At 35.1% G+C, this 20,409-nt stretch overlaps 2 protein-coding genes across 3 annotated transcripts; one reads left to right on the top strand and one right to left on the bottom strand.

The window, feature by feature from the left end:
• Window positions 1-2,315: 2,315 nt before the first annotated feature.
• Window positions 2,316-4,470, top strand: LOC131930636 (glutathione S-transferase 1-like). Of its 2 annotated transcripts, none has more exons than XM_059287223.1 (6): window positions 2,316-2,484; window positions 2,571-2,714; window positions 2,884-2,976; window positions 3,099-3,214; window positions 3,519-3,623; window positions 3,911-4,470. In XM_059287223.1, exons 2-6 carry the CDS (start codon window positions 2,576-2,578, stop codon window positions 4,073-4,075), a joined length of 618 nt encoding a protein of 205 aa, XP_059143206.1. In that variant the 5' UTR covers window positions 2,316-2,484; window positions 2,571-2,575; the 3' UTR covers window positions 4,076-4,470. The 2 variants fall into 2 exon arrangements, with proteins under 2 accessions (XP_059143206.1, XP_059143205.1); XM_059287222.1 differs by having other exon boundaries at window positions 2,320-2,480.
• Window positions 4,471-6,807: 2,337 nt separating this feature from the next.
• LOC131930614 (uncharacterized) lies at window positions 6,808-19,268 on the bottom strand. Its single transcript, XM_059287182.1, has 11 exons — window positions 19,158-19,268; window positions 18,338-18,479; window positions 17,706-17,798; window positions 17,247-17,362; window positions 16,719-16,823; window positions 16,174-16,345; window positions 9,482-9,628; window positions 9,256-9,348; window positions 8,916-9,031; window positions 7,781-7,885; window positions 6,808-7,100 (listed from the first exon to the last, which is right to left on the bottom strand). Exons 2-11 carry the CDS (start codon window positions 18,471-18,473, stop codon window positions 6,936-6,938), a joined length of 1,248 nt encoding a protein of 415 aa, XP_059143165.1. The 5' UTR covers window positions 18,474-18,479; window positions 19,158-19,268; the 3' UTR covers window positions 6,808-6,935.
• Between the last annotated feature and the right edge of the window lie 1,141 nt (window positions 19,269-20,409).

Here is a 20,409-nt window from a genome sequence, read left to right as displayed (position 1 = left end):
GACGTAAAGAGATACCCTATTGTATGCGGACCGATGAAGACGTCCTTTTAGTGAGCAGACGGGATGTCTATAGTAGACAGTTAGTGACCTGATGAACTCTAGTCCTGACTTTCTAGTTGTAGATGTCGTATAATGTCGTATATGTACAGTGTTTCTTCCAGACTTTTTTCTCCGGGGGGAGGGGCACTTGAAATTTTCGGGGAGGGGGGGGGGGGCGGTAGACTTTCTTCGGGGGGGGGGTGCGGACACTGTTAAAAGTATATATTTTCTCTATAAATTATATAAATTTCATTTCGTTTTCGGGGGGGGGGGGGGCTACTCTATATGTAGGCCTACGTGTCTTGGTATAACAAAATTAACATTCAGTTGCGTGCAGAGGGGTGGGAGGAGGGCGACGAGGAGGGGGGGGGGGGGGGGGGCTTAGGATCTATATCAGGCGGCATTAAACAGAGTGATTTATTATTATTGTTTGGAAGAAAGTTAAAACTTGTTATGTTGTGTCACCTTAAGGATTCACCCGTTCAATAATTAAAACAATAATGATTTTGGTTTTAAAATATTGTATAAATTCTAAACAAATTTTGAAGTCTATACTGTTTTGATACATCAGGCCGAGTTCGCTGTATTGTAAACTTTATTTTCCTAATTATTTGGCTCGTGATTAAATTTTCTTAAGTGATTTGGTATGAATTACATAACTGTTAAAAGTGATTTAATATCTTAGCAAAGGAAAAAAAAAAAACTACGAACATTGGGTTAATACATGGAAGAGATAAAAATCTGTTATTATAGTGGAAAGTTTGACATTAGCTTATAAACTCCAAAACATTTGTGTTATTATGTGTACATCACATTATATAGGCCTTTATACATACATACATACATATATATATATATATATATATATATATATATATATATATATATATATATATATATATATATATATATATATATATATATACATACATATATATATAATGGAAAGGCCCCGCGCGGATCGTTGGCCCTAGGCCCCGCTTATTCCTAACGCCGGCTCTGTTCAATAGCATAGCAAATCTGCAAAACAGTTGTTATACTGATATTTATCTAGAATAGGCTGTCTTTTTGCTACCATTACCAGGCTCTCCTTGTGGAATCAAGTAATTATTCATTTTATCTTACATGACCACAAGTACAAGTCTTACTCCTCTTTTTTTTTCTTAACTTAGCAAAACCTTTCAGTACTGTAGACATATTATTGATTATTGGCCGAGAAAATCAATAAACGAATTTGACCTATAAGAAAAAAACTAAATGATTCAGCACAACCTGATGGCCAAGCCGTTGGGAATAGCCGTAATGGGACTATTCCCAGCCGACTGTGAATAGCCCCAATACGGCTATTCCCAGTCGGCTGTTATTTCATGCTAAATACGATTGGGGATAATATCTTACGATGATAAAATTATTTATTGTTACTGGGGAATGAGGTATATATTCAGAAGAGAGCAGTGCTATTTTGTTTATACATGTTACATTTTCATTAAAAAAATATTAGGTATGGTTTATTTTAAGTTTAGCTTTTAGGCTCACATCTCTCTGCTACGTTGGTCGCAGATGAACTGGTCAGTTATCATTATGCACTATAATTAAATCTATACTTAATCTATTAATAGATCTAGTAATTTTTAAATAAATAATATTAATTATGCATCAATTTAGTAGTTCACATTGCTATTCTACAGTCAATTACCATTTAAAATTCGAATAGAACAAATATAGGGTGAAATAGGATGTCCTTTTTTGTCCTATAATTCACAGTTTCCATCATTATTTTCCCAAGTTATTTTTTTTCTTAGCAAAAATCTAAGGGAGAAGTTTTTTTTTTCCCAGATATATGACATTAATCACGTCACAAACGATTAAATAAAATAACAAACGTAACCGTTTCATGAACAAAGGGATAAAAATATTTGATAATAGGGGGCATAAATTAAGTGTCGAAACCCGCACCTACCAGCACATCAGCCACCCACATTTCCACTCGACCTCACAGCTTCATATTGAATTCACAACTGTGAATAGCCCTAATACGGCTGTTCCCAGTCAACTGGGAATAGATGCTTCGCAACCTGATTTCAATTTTGCCGAGTCATAGTTCGTGCACAAATCAATGAACATCACCACCCTCCCTGCATTTGGCCTCAATCTCTCCCCTCTCTCCCTCACTAGCCTTTTGTCGAGTCTAGTTTTACGCCCATAATAACTGAACTAGAACGAAAATCTTCCACCCTTCTAAATAGCAGAAGCTCACCTGAGTTAAGACCCAGTGTAAACATTAAAAAATTCTAATTTTAACCTCGTACTATTGAACCAGAATTCGCTGGTCATAGTTGTCTATATAAACCAAAAACTGTGTCACAATCGGGCATACGCTGTCGACACGCTCCAAGATTAAGTTCAACAGTTTCTGCACTGATTGCGCTACACACAACTTTGTAGGTAGCATAACATTAATGTTATTTTTTTTTACATAGGTAACTATGATGTTTCTTGACTATAAACGATGTTTATGCCTCTCTCCACAGTTAATATGACTCTAAAAAACATCAAGCTTTACTACTTCGATGCCCAAGGTCGCGCTGAGTTGACCCGTATAATACTGGCAGCAGCAGGCGTCAAGTACGAGGACATCAGATACACTTTTCAGACATGGCCCGCCGAGAAGTCAAGTAAGACTGAAATTTGAAAATTTATCTGGCGATGTTATATTAGATTTAATTAGCTTATTTTTGTAGTCTATCTGCTATTTTAAAAGAATACTGACTAAATTATACAGTAATTAAAAAAGTATAAACTTTAATTAAACGTGTTAACTAATGTTGCCTTTTTTCCCTTCAGAGATGCCTTTTGGGCAACTACCAGTAATAAGTGTAGATGGCAAAATGTTTGGCCAGAGCCTTGCAATAGCTACTTTTGTTGCCAAGGAAGCTGGTAGGCCAATAACTTTCTTTAAATTTATTTTACAACTTTTAAATAAATGCGCTTAAAAAATTTTTAAAAATAAATAAAAATATCAGAAATAAAAAAAACAATTAACACTTGTTTTGTTTTAGGATTTTATCCTAAAAATAATCTTGATGGGTTAAAAGTGGATCAAGTAGTTCAGCTGGGAGTTGACTTTCAAACAGCAGCAGTCAAAGCTTTTTTTGAGAAAGATGAAGCTAAAAAGGTAACATGACATTTTCAGTTTTAAAAATTGATTTTTGCCCTTGTAATTTTTGTTTTTATGATGTATATGTAGGCCAATAGTTTTTATATTGATGGTCTATTTATTTTCTAATAAACATTTAAACATAAGAAAGAATATACAGGTCTATTAATTTTATTCTATTTATTTTCAAAATTAGTGATTAGATTAAACATAAAATCTATAATATTTATTTGGTTTTAGATATTTTAATTGATCACATTGTCTTTTTAGATTTATCAACTTAGCTAATAAAATATCTTTTTAATAATTAAATGAATAACAGAGTGTATATGAGAAAGAGCTAAAGGAAGTAGAGGTGCCCAAGTACTTAGACATATTTGAAAAACTTTTGAAAGAATCTGGAACAGGATATTTCGTTGGTACAACGGTAAGTCAGTGGTCATATTTTGTAGCTCTATAAATCTGTACTTTTTGGGTATTTTTTATTTTATTGTATTATTTTTACTGTATTATTAAGGAGTGAAATTTACTTTTTGGATGTAAAACAGGAGCATGAAAAAGATTTGTTTTATATATCCTGGCCATGACTAAATACCAAGACTAAATTTTTACTACAACATTATTTTCTTTTAAATAAATAGCCATATGTAATATGTTTGTTTAATTGTTTGTGATTTATGCAATTTTACCAGTTTGTAACATATTTTTTTTCAGTTAACACTTGCAGACTTCTGCATCTATGATCTCGTCGCCATGATGATAGGCAGAGGAGTCCTCAGCACATCCAAACATCCATTAGTGGATGGGTTAGTTAAGAAAATTGAAAGTAATCCTAACGTGAAAACTTACCTGGCAAATAGAAAGAAGACTGATTTTTAATACAGAATAGAAACCTCCAGATTTTAAAATTACCTGTCCATTATATAAGATTTAAGGCTTTTTAACACGCAAAAAAACTGACTGTATCTTCACATTTTGCTACATTATTATTAAAACAATCTCATGTAGTTGACAGAAATAATCTTTTTTTAAGATAAAAAAATACAATTTAAAAATAGAAAACTTTATTAAATTTAACATAGTCTAATCTAAAAATGCTAATGATATTCAAAATAAAAATCTCCAGAGCTGTAAAATTTGAAGCTAATGCATTTGACAAACTTTCCAATTATTAATTATATATTGCAGCCTATTTATTTTATTCAATGAATAAGTGATAATTGCAATCCATATTTGATGTAACTTTAAATTAATGTAAAATGTAAATAAATATGTTGTTCAAATATGTGTTTTTATTTTTACATTTTATGTTGTTGCGATGTTTGTTTTATATGAATACTTTACATCCATGATCAGATAACCATACCTGTTTATATATTTTACTGACATACGCAACACTAAACTTAATAGCCATAAAAATAGGACATTCAAACTGGCCAGAATTGTTATACCTCTCAGAACTGAGTTTAAAAAAAAAATCACTTACCTAGGAAGGGAAGCAGACGTTGACATAATTGGCCATATCAACAATGCCAGATGTGCATTCAACTCACTAATCCCAATGAAGAATTGAAGATTCTTATCACTAGAGAACAAGATAAGAATCTTTAAGACAATAAATATTAAGGCAATATTGCTTTATGGTTCATAGACCTAGAGGGTTATCAAAACAAAGACATGCTGAAGTCATTCTCAAAGAGATGTTTACGACATATCATCAAGATAAGATGGCCAGACAAAATATCCAATAAAGACCTTTGGCAAAACACCAAACAGCTAATATACATGGACATTTGAATAAAGCCAGCAAATGTAGATGGATAGAACATACCTTGAGAAGGGGAGAGGCTAACATATATTTGGTTGGAATCCCCAGGGTAAGTGGTAAGTAGGTCAAGGTCATCCAGGAACAGGACACTAGAAGATGAGGTGAGAGCTGCAGGGCTTACACGGGAGCACTTAAATAGAGAGAGTCGCTCAAACAACATAGTCCGATTTAGAAATATAAATATGCAAAAATGTTCAATGATAACAGAAATTTATTATCAGTAGGCCTCTGAGTACTATCACGTTACCTTTTTTTCCCTTTGGTGTGTGTCTTCGTTTATGGATGATCCTTTTAAAGAGCAACTACTTCTTCACAAGACATGTTGTAGGTTTACTCTACTATGTCATGTGATATAGGCCTTTAGTGATGCTTGCTGGTGTTTTAATTGTTTGATTCTATTTATTAACGCCGTTTTAGCTTTCCTCTCTATAATCTAGAGTATCTACCCTTAACTAACATTTTTTTAAAATTTGCTTTTTTTGTTTATTAGGATGTCTGCCTTTCAGTTTAAAGGCTACAAACTCAATTAAATATTAAATATGGGGGGGGGGGGGGAGTGGGCTTCAGTGTGACGTCATTTGTGAGGGGTGGGGGTGTCTGACCTTTTGTAATGATATGTTGTAATGAAGATAGAAATATGGCAAAGAAGAAAACGTGACATTTTAAATGGACGACCCTTCCCCCCTCATTATATTAAATAATTGATTGTGGGTTTTTTTTTGTGTGCATAAACCAAATTTAGAATGCTCTGTAGTTTATAATTACTCAAATAATTTTTTATGATAATTGTTGTTCTGTAAATGTAAATTCCCTCATGCTTAAAATAGATTACATTGTGTAAACTGCCTTCAAGAACAACATTGTGGACCCCCAAAAACTATCGTTGTGCTATGTCGTTTTATATATTTATATGCACACACACACACACACACACACACACACACACATATATATATATATATATATATATATATATATATATATATATATATATATATATATATATATATATATACATAATATATTTATATGGACATTTTTATCCCCCCCCCCACATACACACACTTAACAAAATTCTGTCTACGTTATTGCTCCTAGTTGACCGTCCTCAATTTATCATCGTCATAACATTCTTTCTTCTCCGAAAATGAATGCTAGTCATTTGTTTAGCTATTTGAACAAATATTTACGCATGACATATGGGCCACCTTTCTCCTATATTTTCATATTTTCCTATAACGTCATTTAAAAAATAGTAGTGTCAAATCTCAAACTTCTACTACCGGAATACGCACAAACGATGTTTGTATGCCTTCAAACACACGTATAGCCAATACTGGGATTCAATGTTACTCGAAATAAAATAGCAATGTCATACCAGTCTTCACAAGAGACAACTTGGTATTTCAACTTTTTTTTCTAGGCCTTGGCACTAACCAGCCCAACCCACCACTCATTCAGACCTGGCCAGTTTTACACAAACGCAGAATGTCAAATCAAATTAAATAAATAATATAGAAAAAAAAAACTGCCGGTTGGTCATGGCGCAGAACATTGACCTACTATCTACAAATCTATCTTTAAATATTTGGTACCCAAAATTAGGCTACAGTTCGGATGTTTGGCTTAAACTTGCTGACACCACCCCCAGTTAGCAGGGAGAAAATATAGGTATATAAAATAGTACAGATATAGCATATATTTACATCTAATTAGCAATCTTAACAAAAAAAACACAACATTTGATAATTGACTATTATTTAATATTATTAAAAGTTTGTGACAATACAAATTTGTAACCTTCACAACGATTTGTAAAAAATACTGTTAAAGCAGTTTTATGGAATGTATATTGTACTTCAAGGCAGCCTCACATTCCGTCAAACATCGTTAAACAAATATTAAATACATCTAATGCTCAGATGGTTTTCTGCTTTCCAAATAGGCTCGAAGTTTTTCGTTACTTTTTACTTTTTCGATCCAAGTCTGAACTAGAGGGTACTGTTCTATATTTAGCATTCCTCGCTGTACTAGGGCTTCCATTTGGTCAAACACCACTATGTCGGCAAGTGTAAGCTGAAACAGAACACCAGTTCGTGTTTGAGAAACATATCAAGATGAGAAAATATGCTGCATAATGGTAGCAGTCATGAAGTAGAAAAAAAAGACATGAACTAAATATAGAGCCTATATATATATATATATATATATATATATATATATATATATATATATATATATATATATATATATATATATATATATATATATATATATAAAACGTAATGTATTTCTTGTTAGTAACTTGTACGAAGAATCAGTTGACAAGATCAGTAATAAAATGTTAAATAGATGTTATTTTTTTTCCTTTTTTCCCCCTCGGCGATTGTTTTTTCTTATATTGACAAACAGGTCAATTTCACCCCCTCCCCATCTCGACATTATGTTTTAATTGTGTCTATCCAAAATGTCAACGTGCGAGCTGAAAGGTCACGTTATAATTTTCTGTGACGCCTTTCAGAAAAAAAAAGCTCGATGTTATATCCAACAGTGATAAAGAAAAAAAAATATGAGCTACACTGGTTCATTATCAAACCCAGACAGCAATTGTATACTTATCAATATTTTAAATATTGATCCGTTTCTTTAACACGTTTAAAATATTAGCCATAAAAATCTGTATTTTTAATATGATGTTGTTTAAAACGAAACAAAGCCAAGTTAGAAAATAACTAGTTGGCTTGTTGAATACTTACTGAATCACCAACAAAATATCCTGTTCCATTCTCTCTCAAAATTTTCTCGTAGAAGGTGACGAATTTCGGCACGTCCACCTCTTTGGTTTGTTTCAGGAGTTCAGCCTGTAAAAAAAAATCTCTGGAGTAAATTTGATTATGGGACAAAATATTTTACATTTTAAAAGTACATCCCTCCACACACGGTATACAAACCGTATACAAACATGTCCACTATTATAAAATCAGTAACTGTTTCATTGATTACGTTACAATGTTGCACATGATACCAGTCTCCACACCCCCTATCTACACATTTTATTGTTTCAGCTCACTGGTGACACTTGTTGTTAGTTAAATTGGAAAGGCAAAAGCTCCCTTTTTCTCCACGTGTGAGTAATCTATGGTATTGTAGTAGTTTAACATTGTATTCTTCAATATTAAAAAGAATATGCTAATTACTTCGTCCATGATAAGCTGTTTTCATTTAGTGTTGTATATAAGTGGCGTCACGATTTTTGGACGATTTGTTTTACCGCACCACTCAATCCCCTTCGTCATACATCCACCCCAATTTCAATTTCTTTTCTCCCTTGCAGTGTAATTTAAAAATGTCATTTAAGGACGACCAAAATCAACCCCCCAACTTGAACTAACTTGGGTAACTATTTAAATTCTTGACTCACCTCCACCCCCCCCCATGTCCCCATAATGCGTGACCTTAATTCTAGAAGTGACATTTTGCCTGTCCATATCTAGACTAAATTACACCGACTAAATGCCCCAACACGAAATCGCTCTGTACCATCACGGTCATTAATAAAGTCACGGCGTTGTTTTAAAAATACGTGATGGCCATTCGTTTAATAGTTGTTGCTTTAATGTTTATAGTCGCAAAAGATTGTATGATAATAGTTTTCCATTTTATATTGACAGCTAAGAACCTAAACACAAAAATTTAGCTGCATAACAATATAAAAATAGTTTTCTAAAACGTCATCTACCGCACCCCCGAACGAAATGGAAATTTATATAGAAAATATATACTTTTACCAGTGTCCGCCCCCCCCCCCATCGAAAAAGAAACACTAACAGCCCTAATGATGGACCGACACCACCAGTGTTGACACCGTCTTGCAGGTACTCATTTCCTTACCTTTTTGGCCTCGTCCTTCTCTCGACGGTTCCTTCCCAGAGCTGAGCCGAAATCAATGGACAACTGCACCACTTGGTCAACGGCTAGCCCATCCAGCTCGTCTTTCCCATAGAATCCTGAAAAAGGCAAATTAAACAAAGATAACATTAATACAAGAATAAAACAAATATTCATCTAATTCCCTGGTACGCGTTCTGATATTTCAAGTCATTGGACGCATCCATTATTTCCCGAACACAAAAGTGTCATTAAAATAAATTAATACAATTTTAAGAAAATGACTTCGTTACTGTTGGTAATTTAGATATAATATGGCAATTAATGACATTGATTAACGTACCAAGCTTTCGGGCTAGAAACATCGCAATGGCCAAACTCTGGCCAAATCTTTTGCCTTTTACTTCAAGAACTGGGAGTTGGCCAAAAGGGGTATCTGTTGTTGTTTGAGAAAAAAAAAAGACACAATTTAAGGTAACATAATTTAATACATTATAATTAACTTTAAAATATATAAACGAACATGCCTTTTAAATAAATCAGTATAATATTGTTTAAAAAAATCTTACTTGGCTTTTCTGCCGTCCATTGATCACGGGGTAGTCTGACGTCTTCGTATTCTTTTCCCGCGGCCGCCAACAGAAGGCGGGAAATCTCAGCACGTCCTCTAGCATCAAAATATATTAGCTTCATGTTGGTGTTTTGTTGTTGTGGGTCTCAGGTCTGTACTTAGGAGTAGATTAACTGTTGGAGGTAGTTGTAAAATTATACTGAAAACCTTGCCTATATATACAAGTTTGCCGAAGTTAAGGAATTCATTGTCAAACTTGGACTGGATTTGCTATCTAGTGCTGACCAATTGTGGCGTTTCAAAACATCAACTTCAATGCTACAAAATGCACTTTAAATGTATTCTATTTATTTAACTCAAACACTTATTGCATTAACTTTATACTAATAACCAGCGAAACAAGAATTTCCAGAATGTTCTTAAAGAGTCTTGGCTGCCTCTTACCCAGAGGGAGGCGGGGGCGGGGAGTGCGGACTGCACCGGGTGACACCATTTAGGGGGGGGGGTTGTCACACCATAAGGTGTCGCACCGGGGTGACACACGACCTAGCGACACCACTGCTCTTACCACATTAACATAAAGGTTGGCACAATGATACATCAAGAATTTGTTAATGTAAGTTTCATCATCATCATTATCATTTTTTTTTTGGGTTTATTAAGATACATAGGCCAATGAACAGTTGAAGTGATATGAAACTCAATAAATTATTGTTAGAAAGAGTGGAGTTTGACAAGTTAGAGAAAGTAAAGATGACTGAGCATAATGCTGACCACACTATCCCTTTAATATGCTAATCAAAGAGATTAACTCTGCTTCATCTGCATAAATGACCCTCTGATCTAAGCAGATAACTTCTTTATGAAAAAAAAAACCTTTTAGTCACGGTACTGTACTGTGTCATGTGTCAAGTACCACGGTAATGTAATGTAAAGTATTGTGTCAAAGTACTGTGTCACGGTACTGTGTCACGGTACTGGGCTGTGTCACGGTACTGTGATGTTTCAAAGTATTATTTGTATTCGATTTTAAAATTTTAAAATCTTCTAGGAAATGTCGATTTATGCTTGTTTTATGTGGTAACTTATTTACACAAGATGGGTTACTGTTCCCAGCTATTGAACCTTTACCTGCCCGGGGATTCGAAATCGAGAGTTCAACCTACCTGACCACGCCGACCCTACACAAGCTAACAATTATCAATGAACTATTTCACACACTTAAAAAAACTTTTTAATTTATGCAACTATAAAAGGGTATGCTGATGCTATATTGTTTAAGTTGTATCACTTTATTTAACAAGTGCTTTTGTGCACTAGTAATACAACAAATGCAATAGTGCTATGTCACATAGGGTTGTATCCCTTCAGTAAACAACCGCCTTTGTGCATAGCTACTAAAATATGAATTAGTGCAATGTCATGTAGAATTGTGTCCCTTTAGTAAACAAGCGCCTTTATGCGTAGGTACAAAGACTAAAACATGTAGCTGCCATTTTGGGTTGTGTCCCTTTAGTGGATAAAGGCTTTTAAAAATGTGAATATGCCATGTCATGTACAGAGTTTCTTCCAGGCATCTCTTCGGGGGGGGCGAAGCCCCCCCGAAAAATTTTACCGCCCCCCCGGACGAAATGAAATTTATATAATTTATATAGAAAATATATACTTTTAACAGTGTCCGCCCCCCCCCCCCGAAGAAAGTTTACCGCCCCCCCCCCCCGAAAATTTCAAGTGCCCCCCCGGAGAAAAAAGTCTGGAAGAAACACTGGTCATGTAGAGTAGTCTCCCTGTAGTAAACCGGCTTGTCATATTGACTGCGGGTATCTCATGAATTGGGAGTACGATGCTACAAATGTCAACGGTTCGTCAAATGGAAGGGTCACATATCTCTGTGATGACTCATAGTTTCATAGGTCTGGTGGTGTGGTTGTAGTAGGGTTTGGGTTGGTCTGGTAGTGTGGTTGTAGTTGGGTTTTGGTTGGTCTGGTGGTGTGGTTGTAGTTGGGTTTGGGTCGGTCTAGTGGTGTGGTTGTAGTTGGGTTTGGGTTGGTCTGGTGGTGTGGTTGTAGTTGGGTTTGGGTTGGGTTGGTCTGGTGGTGGGGTTGTAGTTGGGTTTGGGTTGGTCTGGTGGTGTGGTTGTAATAGGGTTTGGGTTGGTCTGGTGGTGTGGTTGTAGTTGGGTTTGGGTTGGTCTGGTGGTATGGTTGTAGTTGGGTTTGGGTTTTGGTTGGTCTGGCTGTAATAGGGTTTGGCTTGGTCTAGTGGTGTGGTTGTAGTTGGGTTTGGGTTGGTCTGGTGGTGTGGTTGTAGTTGGGTTTGGGTTGGTCTGGTGGTGTGGCTGTAATAGGGTTTGGGTTGGTCTAGTGTTGTGGTTGTAGTTGGGTTTGGGTTGGTCTGGTGGTGTGGCTGTAGTTGGGTTTGGGTTGGTCTGGTGGTGTGGTTGTAGTAGGGTTTTGGTTGGTGTGGTGGTATGGTTGTAGTTGGGTTTGGGTTGGTGTGGTGGTGTGGTTGTAGTAGGGTTTGGGTTGGTGTGGTTGTAGTAGCGTCTGGGTTGGTCTAGTGGTGTGGTTGTAGTAGGGTTTGGGTTGGTCTGGTGGTGTGGTTGTAGTAGGGTTTGGGTTGGTCTGGTGGTGTGGTTGTAGTTGGGTTTGGGTTGGTCTAGTGAAAAGGTTGTAGTTGGGTTTGGGTTGGTCTGGTGGTGTGGTTGTAGTTGGGTTTGGGTTGGTCTAGTGGTGTGGTTGTAGTAGGGTTTGGGTTGGTCTGGTGGTGTGGTTGTAGTTGGGTTTGGGTTGGTCTATAGACCTGGTGATTTAACCAGTTGCAGCTATAGATCTACTGGTTTAACCAGTTGCAACTACATACCTACTGGTTTAACCAGTTGCAGCTACATACCTACTGGTTTAACCAGTTTCAGCTATAGCCCTATTAACCAGCCCACACGGACACACCCCCTTAAAAATTTAGATATTAAATCGAGGATGATATGCTCCTAAACTACAAACAGTGATCTACTCTATCATGTATGGATCAATTATCAGGGGAACTAATTATTGTTTACACCGTAAACGTTCGCAACACCGAATCAATTTTTATAAAACGTTTCCCCATTCTTCTATTTGCACGTCTCCATTGGCTAGTTACAGATTTCAACATGAGATTAGAGAGCCGTTGGTGGTATCGTAGGCAAACATGGGTCCAATTTGCCCTTTATGAAGTGTGACGGTTGAAAACTGGACCCTGGTTCAACTGTGTGTATGGATGACCCTGCAATACCGCTTTATCAGTTGTCTGGCTATCACGTTTAAAGTGGCCATCTTAAGTTTAATAGGAATAGTTATCAACTCTTCTTGAATGTTCTGGTGGGTCGTCCTTAAAGGACGTCACACTGTTGGGGGCGTGGGGAGTTTGGGACTTTTGTGACGATGTGTGACAAGGGGTGGGGGTGTCAGGAAGCACGACGACACAGTATTGCATGATAAAAATTTATATTAGAAACTGAATGTTAGCCATTGTTTGGTGTTTCTAAAAAAGCCGATTTTTGTAAACTGTAATAGAAATGTCGACCAAACTTAGTAATAAGTTATAGTACAGAAACAAGAATACATGATCGCCAAGGCGAGACAACTAGAATGCAGTGGTGGACAGTTAGGATTAGTTAACTATAATATTTAATGCATCAAATTTTTTCTTATAGAGCCAACCTTGTTGATGACTATTAATTATGTAACCATTGCAGGTCAATTAAGTAAAAGAGCCACATACACTTTTAAAGTGATTCTCTTTGCTGTGTACATGTGCAAACAGGAATGGTTAAATCTAAAAATTTTAGGCACCTTAGAATGCAAAAAATCTGAGCATTGTGATCAGTTGTTACGTCACTATGTAGTACCTTGACATTTAATTTTATATATGGTTAAGTTCCAGCCAAGATATTAGTTAATAATATAGCCACTCCTGTATTTATCTTAACTACTAAAACAGTAAGTATCTTCTAAAATATGACACAGGTCTGTTCTTTTTTAACACGTTTTTATTAACTCAGCTTCGCGTTTGTTTGTTTGTTGTTAAAATTGACATCGAAAATTAGCCCACTTCTGATTGCTCTAGAGACCTGAAATTTGGCATGCATGCTACTTTCGCCTAACAATTTCAGATGCAATCATAAAAACTAGCAATTAGTGACCGTAATTAGCTTAATTTAATTACGCCCCAAGGACCATAAAATTGAGGACATGATTTCTAAAGATACCGACAAGACTGGAGGCTTATAGACACAGTTACTTCGGCCCCAATCGATGTGAGCGCGCTGGCCGTGATCGTATAGTGGTTAGTACTTCGCGTTGTGGCCGCGACAACCCAGGTTCGAATCCTGGTCGCTCAAGATTTTTAGTCCGTGTATTTATAAACACTTTTTTAAAAACCACGTTTTTCATGTGTAGCAACGGACTAAAAAGGAGAAAATAAAATACTTAAAAAAAACTTTAAAAAAAACCACGTTTTTTATGTGTAGCAACGGACTAAAAAGGAGAACGGACACGGTAACACATTGTTAACGGTGACACGGTTGGTACGCTGGGCATGCTAAAATACACATAAACACGTTTTTCCTTAACTCAGCTTCGCGTTTATTTGTTTGTTTATGGGAGATTTGATCACGTGATTCGTGAGTAGATCTCCACGCCAGCGACGTAAATTACACCCTTTCTCTGTTTAAAGCGTATCGGTCGCTCAAGATTTTTTTAGTCCGTGTATTTAAAAACACTTAGTCAAGTCATACTTAATCAAGTGATTAGATAAAGTAGAAAATAAACTATATAAAAAACTTTTTAAAAACCACGTTTTTCATGTGTAGCAACGGACTAAAAAGGAGAAAATAAAATACTTAAAAAAAACTTTTTAAAAAACCACGTTTTTCTTGTGGACTAAAAAGTAGAAAATAACTATTTACATACATTTGATGACAAAAAACGTGGGTCGGGCAGATGGGTCGGGAAATTTGATGGTGAACGTACCCACGTTTTTTGTCATCAAATGTATGTAAATAGTTATTTTCTACTTTTTAGTCCACAAGAAAAACGTGGTTTTTTAAAAAGTTTTTTTTAAGTATTTTATTAACACGTTTTTCTTAACTCAGCTTCGCGTTTGTTTGTTTGTTGTTAAAATTGACATCGAAAATTAGCCCACTTCTGATTGCTCTAGAGACCTGAAATTTGGCATGCATGCTACTTTCGCCTAACAATTTCAGATGCAATCATAAAAACTAGCAATTAGTGACCGTAATTAGCTTAATTTAATTACGCCCCAAGGACCATAAAATTGAGGACATGATTTCTAAAGATACCGACAAGACTCGAGGCCTATTGACACAGTTACTTCGGCCCCAATCGATGTGAGCGCGCTGGCCGTGATCGTATAGTGGTTAGTACTTCGCGTTGTGGCCGCGACAACCCAGGTTCGAATCCTGGTCGCTCAAGATTTTTAGTCCGTGTATTTATAAACACTTTTTTAAAAACCACGTTTTTCATGTGTATCAACGGACTAAAAAGGAGAAAATAAAATACTTAAAAAAAACTTTTTAAAAAAACACGTTTTTTATGTGTAGCAACGGACTAAAAAGGAGAACGGACACGGTAACACATTGTTAACGGTGACACGGTTGGTACGCTGGGCATGCTAAAATACACATAAACACGTTTTCCTTAACTCAGCTTCGCGTTTATTTGTTTGTTTATGGGAGATTTGATCACGTGATTCGTGAGTAGATCTCCACGCCAGCAACGTAAATTACACCCTTTCTCTGTTTAAAGCGTATCGGTCGCTCAAGATTTTTTTAGTCCGTGTATTTAAAAACACTTAGTCAAGTCATACTTAATCAAGTGATTAGATAAAGTAGAAAATAAACTATATAAAAAACTTTTTAAAAACCACGTTTTTCATGTGTAGCAACGGACTAAAAAGGAGAAAATAAAATACTTAAAAAAAACTTTTTAAAAAACCACGTTTTTCTTGTGGACTAAAAAGTAGAAAATAACTATTTACATACATTTGATGACAAAAAACGTGGGTACGTTCACCATCAAATTTCCCGACCCATCTGCCCGACCCACGTTTTTTGTCATCAAATGTATGTAAATAGTTATTTTCTACTTTTTAGTCCACAAGAAAAACGTGGTTTTTTAAAAAGTTTTTTTTAAGTATTTTATTCAATGGGTAAACAGTAAAACTCTTTATAAAAAAGGTTTCTTTTATATTATGACAAAGGTGGTACAGTATTGTCACACAAAAACAACAACAAAAGATATGTCACATTTCTTCATTTTAATGACTTAGAATTTTGGTATAGAAAACAATACAATACAATCTTTTTTAATATGTTAAAATTTGACAAAACATTGTATTTTTAATTGATTGTAATAATAAACTCTGCATCAAATTTTTTACAAGCATTCTTGGCTTTCATACAATTTCAAAGTCAACATAAACTTTTAATAACAGAAAGTACACAACCAAATTAACACTAGGAGAGTATCTGAAAGTATAACTCACAGAAACACATGCTTTAACAGTAGAATAAGCAAAAAGATAAAGAATCATTAAATGCATAGTTTCTTTTATTGATGAAGGAATTAATTAACATGTTTGGAAAAAAAAACAATTTCAACAACCTAAATATCTGGCAACCAGCTGGTTAAATATCTGTTTGCTTGCGGTTGGCCAGGTAGGCTTTGATGCGCTCATTATTTTCAACATTGTTGAAGAGTTCTTTCAGAAGAGGGTAGTCATCCCCAGGTCTGCTGAGTAATGGACCTCGGACGGAGAAAGCGTAAATATTGTCGTATGTGCTTATGTCTGCATATGAAAGCTGTGGAAGTAAATTTGTTTTACGTCATTGTAAAATAACATGAAAATTAAAGTTTAATATTTGAATTTTTTAAATTTATAAACCATAAAAAAATATTTTAAAAATGTTTATATTAATAATAAATAGTAACTTAAAAACAAAGTTGTTCACTCCAAAATATCATCTTATGTAATTGGTACCTTTATGCTTAGAAAAAAATCTATGTATTTGGATTTTAATGTTTTAGAAAGTATTTATTGTAAATCATAGATTAAAACAACAGTTATTCAACATCTTAATCAACTGGCCATAGTCTGTACAAAAAATAAACAATTTAAAAAAAATGAAAAGATCTTAAATTGTATACGCTGAACAGTGAAAGAAGACAACTTACTGATGATCCAACAAAATAACCAGTGCCATTCTCTTTCAAGAGTTTCTCAAGGAATCCCAGATACAAGGGCGACTCCACCTCTTTCACTTTCTTTATCAGCTCAGCCTGCAGATAAAATAAATTTCTATTTATAACTTGAGTCCAGGTAAATGTAACTGATGTTGGCCCAACTCAGGAACAGACATAATACATTGAGAAAATGTAGTAAATTTTAGACTGACTGCTATATAGATAGAGTTGGATGGATAAATTGGTGAATACCCTATCCCTTCATACACTAAGATCACAGAAGACCCATGGACTGCCAGTTCAGAAAGGGTAACTTTATGTACGGCACATAGCACAATAAGCTGATAACGGTGCCAATACTTTTCAAACCAACGTAATGCATGTCTCCGACTAAACTTACCACAAAACAACTGGATTGTAAACTTTTTTAGTAAAACACATATTGTCTTGAAACAAAAACCTACTCTTAATTTTATTCACTAAAAATAATATTTATAAACTTCAAATACATATTTTTACCTTTCGTGCTTCATCAGTCTCTTTAAGTCCAGTCACTGCTTTAGCTCTGTAGTCCTGATTAAGTTGAACAACTTGATCTATCTTCAGCTGGTCTAAATTTGACTCACCATATAAATCTTCATTAAAAAAAATAAAAATTACAAACATGTTGAAATGAAGCATTTGGAGGGAGAAATGATAGAAAATAAATAGTGACAATGTTCACTAGTCTGGACATCTAACAATTTTTCCTAAAATCTTACCACGAAAAAAACTATGATATTATAATCACTCCAAATCCAAACATATTCAGTCTAAATTTTTAATAGAAATCTCAATATGACATTAAAAAAAGATAGATTTGGGATTTTTTAGTTTATATTTAAAAAGTTAAAGCCACCAAAAAATTAAATATCTGAAGAATTCATTTACAGCTATCCTAACTTGTTTTAGCACTTTTGATTGATAAAATCTACATACTTAATTCTCTGGCTAAGTAGGCTTCAATAGCTACACTCTGAGCATATCGCACACCATCAACTTCCAGCATTGGCACTTGACCAAAGACAGTTTCTAAAAAACAGAATTATAACTACATCAATAAAACAAGTGAAACTTAATTAAAAGAATTAAAAATAAAATTTAGCATAAATAAAATGTGCAGTAACTCACAATCCTCCAAATTTTAAATGAGATAATTTTACGGCTAAGCAAACATGACAGATAACACTAAAAAAATTACAATATAATAAAAGATTAAAATGTTAAGTATATTGTCTCAAAATAAAAATATAAAAAATATTGTGTGTGTAATATTAATGTTAGGGGACGGAGTGGTCTAGCAGTAGAGAGCTGGACTGCTCTCGAGTTCGAATCCGGGTTCAAGTCAGTAGACAGTCCCTGAGTCCACCTAACTCTGATGGGTACCTAACTCACGTTAGGGAAAGTAAAGGCGGCTGGGCATAGTGCTGACCACACTATCTCTTCATATGCCGAGGTCACAGAAACACTGAACTCTACTTCACTTGCCCTATAACCGTCAGGTTTAAAAAGGGAACTTTACTTTTACTTTAATATCCATGTGAATTTTATGATGCACAAAAAAGACTTACTGGGTTTTTCTTCAGGCCAATTTTCTATTGGAATTCTCACATCTTCGTATTCTTGACCACCCAAGGCCAAAAGTAATCTTGAGACTTCAGCTCTGCCACGGGCATTGAAGTAGATCAATTTGAGTTTAGGAGCCATTTGGGGCTAAAGGAATAGTAAATGGGAGTTTAGGGTGTGGAATGGTATTTTTGGTATTTTTCTAAAAACATATGAAAAGAGTATCATCTGAATAATATTCATGGTGCAGACTTGAATCCGTTAACTTGAACTTTAACATATGTTTTAATATGCATCTGCATAGCATTGCTTGCATCCAGTAACCTGACCTATAATATAATATATTATATAGAATCTATTCTATGTCTTAATATGCATTTGCATAGCTTTTTACCAATAAGAGCTTAATAAATGTTAAAACTCATATTTGTTTCTATATTATTATGAAGATGACAATAATAAATATGATTCGGTGGCAGATGGTCCTTCATGAATCATTAAATTTGTATGGCCTAGTTTTTATTGATTATGAATACTGAACAATGTTGGAATAGAAGCGAATAAACAATTGTCAGAATAAAGTAGTAGACTACACTCACACTTAAGTTACGCTTTTTTCACAAATGCCAATGTGGCAAGTCTTATCTAAGACTTTAGTAATACTAGATCTAGTAATAGAGATGGATAGAATCGTTTGCAACTACTAGGCTGGGATCTAGATAATATTCTATAATAATCACGTCCAAAGCTAAATAGAATGCATGTTTAGGTTAGCCTTTAAGTTTGTAGATCTAAGTAAACTGTAGATTAGATCTAGAAAGATACCTGTTGCGATGTAGATTTATCAGTTACTGTTAGACGTTAGTAAGTAAGGCATAAATGAGTGAATTGTTTTCTTTCTAGTTGGCCTTTGCCCTATTCCATAAGAAAAGATTCGGTTCTTTATTTTGTATTCGCAAAATTTAGGAGTTTACATTTGCCAAAATGTAGGAATTATCTATTTACATTAGTTATGATTGTTAGATCTAGGACAGAACCACTATGCACCTTGCGAGAAAAAATTATATTTTTCCCGCGACGAGGGGTGTGGGGGCACTTAAAATTTCCGGGGGGAAAACTGCGAACACTGGTTAATTAAGTCAAGTTTATTTTCCATATAGATCTAATTATCAAGTATAGGGCCTACTCATTTTATCCTTATCTCATTATTCGATCCAGTGTTTCTTCCAGGCATCTTTCCGAAATGGAAATTTATATAGAAAATATATAGATTTAACAGTGTCCGCCCCCCCCCCCCTCCCCCGGAAAAATAGTCCCCCCCCCCCGAAAATATCAAGTGCCGCCCCCCCCCCCCCTCTAGATAAAAGTCTGAAAGAACTGATTTGATCTGTGTTCTTTATTAAATTAACATCCATACGCTCTACAACATATAAGTAGTAAAACGTATATTAGATCTAGATCCGGAATCTACTAGAAAATTTTAACTAGATCTAGATATCTACTTTATCTAAACTCGGACTAAACTGGCCATCATAAACTAAAACAAAAATAAAACAGTGCGACATGCTAGCAATTGAAAAACAAAACAAAAATTAACAGAAAAAAACACTGATCTAAGTTAAAGATCTAATACGTACATCTATTGTAAATAATACAGCGTAGTCTGCAGTGTTATTTCAATGAGCTGATGACAAAGAGTGCCGTTGTAGCGTAGTAGTAGGCCAAGGCTAAGCTCTGATTATGTGTGATGTGGCTGTTTTGTAGTGGTACGTGTTTTTTTTCCTTATCAGACTCTCTCTACATTGACGTACGTGGAAATGGTCTACTTATCAAATGCCATTCAAATTTAGCGGGCACTAGGTCGACCACCCTCTCGACAAGGAAAAGATACATAGGTCTAATTAGCCTACATGTAGGCCACAGACACCAACCAGTTTAAAATTACAGTAGTCCATGAATGTGATCAGGATTTTTTTTTACTAATGCCCCCATCCCACCCCGACGCAATCGCTACAGGTCATCAAAAAAAGTTTCTCCCTCCCCCCCCCCCCCCCAACGTCACTCCTCATCATACTCA

This window comes from Physella acuta, unplaced genomic scaffold (genome assembly GCF_028476545.2).
Source record: "Physella acuta isolate Inbredline_101_S28 unplaced genomic scaffold, ASM2847654v3 ptg001810l, whole genome shotgun sequence".
Classification (NCBI taxonomy): domain Eukaryota; kingdom Metazoa; phylum Mollusca; class Gastropoda; family Physidae; genus Physella; species Physella acuta.
This window is presented reverse-complemented; position numbering and strand designations above follow the sequence as displayed.